Source organism: Schistocerca cancellata, chromosome 10, assembly GCF_023864275.1.
Source record: "Schistocerca cancellata isolate TAMUIC-IGC-003103 chromosome 10, iqSchCanc2.1, whole genome shotgun sequence".
NCBI classification, from domain to species: Eukaryota; Metazoa; Arthropoda; class Insecta; order Orthoptera; family Acrididae; genus Schistocerca; species Schistocerca cancellata.
In genome coordinates, this window is record NC_064635.1 from 70698893 (window position 1) to 70707976 (window position 9084).

General features: G+C 46.5%; 1 protein-coding gene across 1 annotated transcript in view; it reads left to right on the forward strand.

The window, feature by feature from the left end:
• LOC126106123 (snake venom serine protease CL2-like) overlaps window positions 1-8579 on the forward strand; it is an 86879-nt gene extending 78300 nt beyond the window's left edge. The window contains exon 5 of the mRNA XM_049912368.1: window positions 8355-8579. Within this exon, the coding sequence (XP_049768325.1) occupies window positions 8355-8508 (154 nt within the window). The 3' untranslated portion in view covers window positions 8509-8579. The remainder of the gene's footprint in view (window positions 1-8354) is intronic.
• The last annotated feature ends 505 nt before the right edge of the window (window positions 8580-9084 follow it).

A 9084-nucleotide genomic window follows, 5' to 3' on the forward strand; every position in this document is an offset into this window, starting at 1 on the left:
CCCGCAATGATGTCATCTTCCGTAGATGTCCCAGATGTCCTTTTGTTTTGAGTCTAAGGGTATCTTTGTAGATTTCATTTTTGGTGGGCAGTTGAGATTCTTGGTGTGTGCGTGTTTGTGCGTGTGTGTGTCTGTGTGTGTGTGTGTGTATGTGTGTGTGTGTGTGTGTGTGTGTCTGTCTGTAGAAGAGTCAAGCCGCGCGGGTTTAGCCTGAGGCGCTGCAGTCATGGACTGTGGAGCTGGTCCCGGCGGAGGTTCGAGTCCTCCCTCGGGCATGGGTGTGTGTGTTTGTCCTTAGGATAATTTAGGTTAAGTAGTGCGTAAGCTTAGGGACTGATGACCTTAGCAGTTAAGTCTCATATGATTTCACACACATTCGAACAATTTTGAGAAGAGTCAACCTGGGAAAACTTGAAGGTGGTTCTGGACCGTTGTGTAGTACAGGGAAGTGTATAAATTGTTCCCTACGGTTGTCGTGATTTTCCAGAGCGAGTTTACCCGCCCTGCTTTCTCAAACAAATATTCTGTTGTGTATTACGTCTGATCTTCCCACTGAACTTCCAGCAAAAGTCACGAGTGCCGTGTTCCCTACTGTTATTATCATTAATTTAATATAGCTCTCTCAAGTGTCTCCTCTTTCTCTGATTAATGTTGCCACCTGTTTTCTGATCTCAAAACAGTGTTTAGTCTCTGATGATTTGTTACTGTTAGTAGTTTGATGCGTAAGTTCGTAGGGTTTTGTTTTGCATGTTGGTATTCCGGTTGCGTACATATATTTGTCTACTGTCATTTTTATTTGTAGTTCATTGTTGCTATTTGAGTTTACGAACTGTCATTTTGTCATTTGGAGATAGAGAACGGAGCTGTTGACGCTAGAAAATGGCTTGCCAAGTGAAGATATCGTAACATTTCCGATGTATTCTTCAGTTTGAGTTCAACAGAGGAGTGACAGGAGCAGAGGTAACCATAAATATTTGCGTAGTGTATGGGGATAATTCCACTGGACAGAACACGGCAAGAAAATGGTCTTCGCCGGCCGCGGTGGTCTCGCGGTTCTAGGCGCGCAGTCCGGAACCGCGCGACTGCTACGGTCGCAGGTTCGAATCCTGCCTCGGGCATGGATGCGTGTGATGTCCTTAGGTTAGTTAGGTTTAAGTAGTTCTAAGTTCTAGGGGACTGATGACCTCAGATGTTAAGTCACATAGTGCTCAGAGCCATTTGAACCAAAATGGTCTTCTCGTTTTAAGAAAAATCATTTTGACATTACTAAAATTCCACATTCAGGAACATCTTCGGGATGATGAAGATTGTTTAAACACAATGATCCACGGCACTGTACTTGAGAACTGTCAAATGTGATGAACTGTGATTGCTCCACCACCGTGACATACACTACTGGCCATTAAAATTGCTACACCAAGAAGAAATGCAGATGATAAACGAGTATTCATTGGACTAATATATTATACTAGAACTGACATGTGATTACGTTTGCACGCAGTTTGGGTGCATAGATCCTGAGAAATCAGTACCCAGAACAACCACCTCTGGCCGTAATAACGGCCTTGACACGCCTGGGCATTGAGTCAAACAGAGCTTGGATGGTGCGTACAGGTACAGCTGCCCATGCAGCTTCAGTACGATAACACAGTTCATCAAGAGTAGTGACTGGCGTATTGTGACGAGCCAGTTGCTCGGCCACCATTGACCAGACGTTTTCAATTGGTGAGAGATCTGAAGAATGTACTGGCCAGGGCAGCAGTCGAACATTTTCTGTGTCCAGAAAGGACCGTACAGGACCTGCAACATGCGGTCGTGCATTATCCTGCTGAAATGTAGGGTTTTACAGGGATCGAATGAAGGGTAGAGCCACAAGTCGTAACACATCTGAAATGTAATGTCCACTGTTCAAAGTTCCGTCAGTGCGAACAAGAGGTGACCGAGACGTGTAACCAATGGCACCCCATACCATCACGCCGGGTGATACGCCAGAATGGTGATGACGGATACGCGCTTCCAATGTGCGTTCACCGCGATGTCGCCAAACACGGATGCGACCATCATGATACTGTAAACAGAACCTGGATTCATCCGAAAAAATGACGTTTTGCCATTCGTTCACCCACGTTCGTCGTTCAGTACGCCATCGCAGGCGCTCCTGTCTGTGATGCAGCGTCAAGGGTAACCGCAGCCACGGTCTCCGAGCTGTTAGTCCATGCTGCTGCAAACGTCGTCGAACTGTTCGTGCAGACGGTTGTTGTCTTGCAAACGTCTCCATCTGTTGACTCAGGGATCGAGACGTGGCTGCACGATCCGTCACAGCGATGCGGATAAGATGCCTGTCATCCCGACTGCTAGTGATACGAGGCCGTTGGGATCCAGCACGCCGTAACGTATTACCCTCCTGTACTCACCGATTCCATATTCTGTTAACAGTCATTGGATCTCGACCAACGCGAGCGGCAATGTCGCGATACGATAAACCGCAATCGCGATAGGCTACAATCCGACATTTATCAAAGTCGGAAACGTGATGGTACGCATTTCTCCTGCTTACACGAGGCATCACAACAACGTTTCACCATGCAACGCCGGTCAACTGTTGTTTGTGTATGAGAAATCGGTTGGAAAATTTCCTCATGTCAGCACTTGTAGGTGTCGCCAACCTTGTGTGAATGCTCTGAAAAGCTAATCATTTGCATATCACAGCATCTTCTTCCTGTCGGTTAAATTTCGCGTCTGTAGCACGTCATCTTAGTGGTGTAGCAAATTTAATGGCCAGTAGTGTTTTTGCTTGCAGTGGGGAAGGCTCAAAAATCGGGTGTATGATTACCGAACGTCATAAGCCAAAATCACAAAAATCAGCGGATAGCCATATGTGCATCTCTACTTGCTCGTCGTCAGTCGGCTTTTGAACAACACCGACCATTCCTATCCTGTGTTGTTACTGGCGACGAAAAAATAGTCTTTATGCCAACACAAGGAAAAGAAAGGACTGGTTGAGCCCAAACAAAGCAGCAACTCCCCATACAAAGACCTGGTATGCATCTGGTGGAACAGCGACGGTGTGGTGAACTACGAATTGCCTCCCCAAGTCACAGCTGACATTTGTTCTCAACAGCCGAGACGTCTTGCAGACGCAATCCAAGAACAACGACCAGGAAGACAGGGTGAAGCGATGCTATTCCACGACAACGCCCGCCCACATACTTCTAGACTGCCAAAAAGCACTATACAGGAGTTGGGTTGGGAAGTCTTTCTGCACTCTCCATATTCGCTTGATCTTGCGCCCTCAGATTTTTACCTTTTCCGGTCTCAATCTAAAAAGCTTCAAGGCACTTCCTCTCCGGATGAAAATGCGCTCCGAATGTGGCTCGACGAGTTCTTCGCCTGAAATCCACGTGATTTCTGTAGTCGCGGAACCGAGAAGTTATCTCAGCGTTGGAAGGCCAAAGTACACTGAAGCGCCAAAGAAACTGATATAGGCGTGCGTGTTCTAACACAGAGATATGTAAGCAGGCAGAAGACGGCGGTCGGCAATGCCTATATAAGACAAAAAGTGTCTGGCGCAGTTGTTAGATCGGTTCCTGCTCTACAATGGCAGGTTATCAAGATTTAAGTGAGTTTAAACGCGGTGTTATAGTCGTAACACGAGCAATAGGACAGCATCTCTTAGGTAGCGATGAAGTGGCGATTCTCTCGTACGACCATTTAACGAGTGTACTGTGAACATCAGGAACCCGGAAAAACAACAAATCTCCGACATCGCTAAAGTTAGAAAAAGATCCTGCAAGAATGGGACCAACGGCGACTGAAGAGTAATGTTCATCGTGACAGAAGTGCAACCCTTCCGCAGATTGCTGCAGATTTCAGTGTTGGGCCATCAACAAGTGTCAGCGTGCGAACCATTCACCGAAACATCATCGATATGGGATTTCGGAGCCGAAGGCCCACTCCTGTACACTCGATGACTGCACAACACAAAGCTTTATGTCTCGCCTGGGCCCATCAGCGCCGACATTGGACTGTTGATGACTGAAACATGTTGCCTGGTCGGACGAGTCTCGTTTAAAATTGTATCGAACGGATGGACGTGCACATGTATGGAGACAAGCTCATGACTCCATGGACCCTTCGTGTGAGCAGGAGACGGTCGCACGTTCGAATTCTGCCTCGGGCATTTATGTGTAGGTTAGTTAGGTTTAAGTAGTTCTAAGTTCTAGGGGACTGATGACCTCAGATGTTAAGTCCCATAGTGCTCAGAGCCATTTGAACCATTTTTGTAATGGTGTGGGGCATGTGCAGTTGGAGTGACGCCTGATACGTCTAGATGCGACTCTGACAGGTTACACGTACGTAAGCATCCTGTCTGATCACCTGTTGGTTGGTTGGTTTGGGGAAGGAGACCAGACAGCGTGGTCATCGGTCTCATCGGATTAGGGAAGGAGTGGGAAGGAAGTCGGCCGTGCCCTTTCAGAGGAACCATCCCGGCATTTGCCTGGAGTGATTTAGGGAAATCACGGAAAACCTAAATCAGGATGGCCGGACGCGGGATTGAACCGTCGTCCTCCCGAATGCGAGTCCAGTGTCTAACCACTGCGCCACCCCGCTCGGTCTGATCACTTGTATCCATTCATGTCCACTGTACATTCCGACGGACATAGGCATTTCCAGAAACACAATGGGACACCCCACATGTCCACAACTGCTAGAGAGTGGCTCCAGGAACACTCTTTTGAGTTTAAACACTTCCGCTGGCCACCATACTCCCCAGACGTGAACATTGTTGAGCATAGTTCGGATGCCTTGCAACGTGCTGTTGGGAAGGGATCTCCACCCCCTCGTACTGTTACGGGTTTATGGACAGCCCAGCAAGATTCATGGTGTCAGTTCCCTCTAGCACTACTTCAGACATTAGTGAAGTTCATGCCACGTCGTGTTGCGGCGCTGTTGCGTGCTCGCGGGGACGTTACACGATATTAGGCAGGTGTACCAGTTTCTTTGGCTCTTAAGTGTATTATGGATTACTAAAATCTCTGTCATGAGTATCTGTTGTGTTTATTAAACTTACAGAAAAATCCTAGGGACTTAAGCACCAACCCAGTTTTTGTAGAAGGCTCCTTCTCGTTCTTCCAAAATGTCTTTACACGCTTAGTCCCGCCAACGTTGTTTCGTGTTCTTCTTCTGTGGATTAGCTTTTCAGCTTTCTGTTACGATCTTCGTTTGCGACTGTTCGCAAGTGACTGTCTTCTGTTTCTCCCTATCCTCTTTTATATTAGTTCTTGGATCCTTTTTGTATCAAATTTCTTATGTGTGTTCTCTTGTGCTATATCTAACTTTGAGGCGTACAAAATTGTGATCCGATTCGACATGGGCATCGTGAACTTCTTTCTCTGAATGGTTTGTGATGCCTTCTCGATCGATTCGACATTCACCAAGCAGTAGTATGGTTGACATCCAGGTGTATCGCTGTCGCAGGTCTTTCCACAGGGAGGTCGATAAGATTTTCAGATTCTTTTGCCAACACATCGCAGTGAGTCTTGTTCCATTCATGTTGCTGAAACTGGCAATACTGGGAAACAGGCAACGGGTTTTTGGTGTTTTCTCTCTTTGCAAAGTTGTAGCTTGAAACGGCAGAGTAGAATTTTTGTGCCTTCAGCAGATATTGTCGACATCATCTCCGCCAAAATTTAGTCCAAAATTGTTGAATATTTTCACGATATTTCTTGTTATCGATGTTTTTGGGAGCATGTGCATTGATCAACGTGTACCTATTCCCGCAGTAAACGTGCATTTTTATCAGGCTGCGGTTTATGGGTGTAACTTTCTTGACTGAGTCAACAATAATCTGGTTTAAGAGAATAGGCACACACAGGAATGAGCTCTCATCTCTTTTGACTCGTTCTTCTGTTTTGATCTTAGAAAATAACGTAGATACCGTAATATGCAGTGTGTTCATATGTGTCAAGCGCATTTCCTGACGTGCTAGTATCTATTGTGTAGTTTGCCTGGTTACAGTGTAGGCTTTGAAGATTCCAATGTACATAACTGTCTTTGCTGGTCACATAAAAATGTTTTCCCCTACGAATTTTATGTTTTCTGTTTGGTATATGGAATGCAAAGAGCTTGCAGTAGAAGAATTTGTTTCACAGTGCCGGCGGTGAACAAGCTCATAGTTCCTGATGCATGCGTTGTAGATCTCATGTTTGAGAGACTTTTTTCTTGTTTTCGTCCTGTTCTGAAAGTTGCTGCCCTACCATCTTAGAGTACCGATATGTGTATTCCAATTTCAGAGGTGTCAGAAAGGTTTTTGCTTGTAACTTTCGACTCGTCCGTTTCCACCCTTCCCTCGAATTGATACATTTATCCTGCCCCATCATTTTTTTTAAGTATGTAACATCATCGCGAAATCACGCTGTATACACATACATTTGTATGCGCTGGCACCAATAATTTGCCGCGCGGGGTAGCCACGCGGTCTAGGGCTCCTTGTCGTAGTCCGCGCGGCTCCCTCCCTTGGGCATGGGTGTGTGTGTTGTCCTTTGCGTAAGTTTGTTTAAGTTAGATTAAGTAGTGTGTAAGCTAGGGGACCAATGATATCAGCGTTTTTGGTCTCATAAAATCTTACAACAAATTTCCAGTTTTTCCAACCTACACTACTGGCCATTAAAATTGCTACACCAAGAAGAAATGCAGATGATAAACGGGTATTCATGGACTAATATATTATACTAGAACTGACATGTGATTACGTTGACTGGCATATTGTGACGAGCCAGTTGCTCGGCCACCATTGACCAGACGTTTTCAATTGGTGAGAGATCTGGAGAAGTGCTGGCCAGGGCAGCAGTCGAACATTTTCTGTATCCAGAAAGGACCGTACAGGACCTGCAACATGCGGTCGTGCATTATCCTGCTGAAATGTAGGGTTTCGCAGGGATCGAATGGAGGGTAGAGCCACAGGTCGTAACACATCTGAAATGTAACGTCCACTGTTCAAAGTGCCGTCAATGAGAACAAGAGGTGACCGAGACATGTAGCCAGTGGCACCCCATGCCGTCACGCCGGGTGATACGCCAGAATGGTGATGACGGATACGCGCTTCCAATGTGCGTTCACCGCGATGTCGCCAAACACGGATGCGACCATCATGATACTGTAAACAGAACCTGGATTCATCCGAAAAAATGACGTTTTGCCATTCGTGCACCCACGTTCGTCGTTGAGTACACCATCTCAGGCGCTCCTGTCTGTGATGCAGCGTCAAGGGTAACCGCAGCCATGGATTCCGAGCTGATAGTCCATTCTGCTGCAAACGTCGTCGAACTGTTCGCGCAGATGGTTTGTCTTGCAAACGTCCCCATCTGTTGACTCAGGGATCGAGACGTGGCTGCACAATCCGTTACAGCCATGCGGATAAGATGCCTGTCATCTTTATCAAAGTCGGAAACGTGATGCTACGCATTTCTCCTCCTTACACGAGGCATCACAACAACGTTTCGCCCGGCAACGCCGGTCAACTGCTGTTTGTGTATGAGAAATCGGTTGGAAACTTTCCTCATGTCAGCACGTTGTAGGTGTCGCCACCGGCGCCAACCTTGTGTGAATGCTCTGAAAATCTAATCATTTGCATATCATTTCCTGTCAGTTAAGTTTCGCGTCTGTAGCACGTCACCTTCGTGGTGTAGCAATTTTAATAGCCAGTAGTGTATAACTTTCGCGCTCTATAGCGTCATTTGATGACGTCTCCTAATGTGCGTTCTTTTGTAAAACCTGATTTACTACGTCCCCCCTAGAACATCTAGAAGTGTGAAACATGAGTTGTGAAATACCCTGTATAACAGCTACTGTGGAATACGGCCGGCCAAACAAATCTGCTTACTTTCTTTTACTTTCATGTCTGTGCAGTGAATGTCTCAACTGCACTAAATATAAAACCTCGTCAGCTGGTTTTGTGATTTGTACTGTTTTCTTTTCAAAATTTATCGGTACGGTTTTGAAATCAAAAACAGTGCAATACAGGAGACAGTTCTTGTAGTTATCGTAATGAAACCAAACACTGAATTCTACAGACATGAACTTCAGTGCGGACTTTTTATAGCAGAGTGTAAGAATGTTTGGCCGGCCGGAGTGGCCGTGCAGTTCTAGGCGCTGCAGTCTGGAGCCGAGCGACCGCTACGGTCGCAGGTTCGAGTCCTGCCTCGGGCATGGATGTGTGTGATGTCCTTAGGTTAGTTAGGTTTAATTAGTTCTAAGTTCTAGGCGACTGATGACCTCAGAAGTTAAGTCGCATAGTGCTCAGAGCCATTTGAACCATTTTTAAGAATGTTTGTGTGTTTGTCTCGTGTTGACAGGAAGCTCGCGGGGCTGATAGCGTACAAGACGTTCAAGTCGTCCGAGCATCAGACCACGCGCCTGTGTGCCCAGAAGGCCAAGCACATATTCTTCATGTCCATCGGCTACTACCGCGACTGGATCAATTCCGTCATCTCCGCGTCGGAAACATAAGCGCAGCTCTGCACTGTCCAAATACAAAATTGTGTCGACCAAATTGTCTCGAAAATTGTTGTAAACTATTACATTCGCTGTTGAACAGTTCGATACTGTCTTTTGTGTCATAGTGGAGAGCACAGAGAGCGGTCGGAGACGGGCCCGGTGGACGACGGTAGCGCCCCGTGCCGAGGTTCTGGTCAGCTTCTCGGGCACAGAGCTGGGCGCTCCCGAGAGTGGGCCAACCATTCCTCGCTGCTTACTATACGAGGGGGGGACCCAAAAGGAACCGGATTGTGGTCATAAAAAATTTATTGATCAACCTTTTTACAAAATTACTTCAGTCACCTTCAAAATACTCTCCATTACATGCGATGCACTTGTCAAGTCTCTTTTCCCACTGTTGGAAGCATGTTTGGAACTCTTCAAGTTTGATATTGTCCAGTGCCCTTTGCGAAGCTGTTCTTACCGCCTCCACATCGTCATAACGCTCCCCTTTTAGCGTTTTTGTCATTCGTGGAAATAGGAAAAAGTCGCACGGGGGTAGGTCCGGCGAATATAGAGCGTGGGGAACGACAGACCACCTCTAACAAA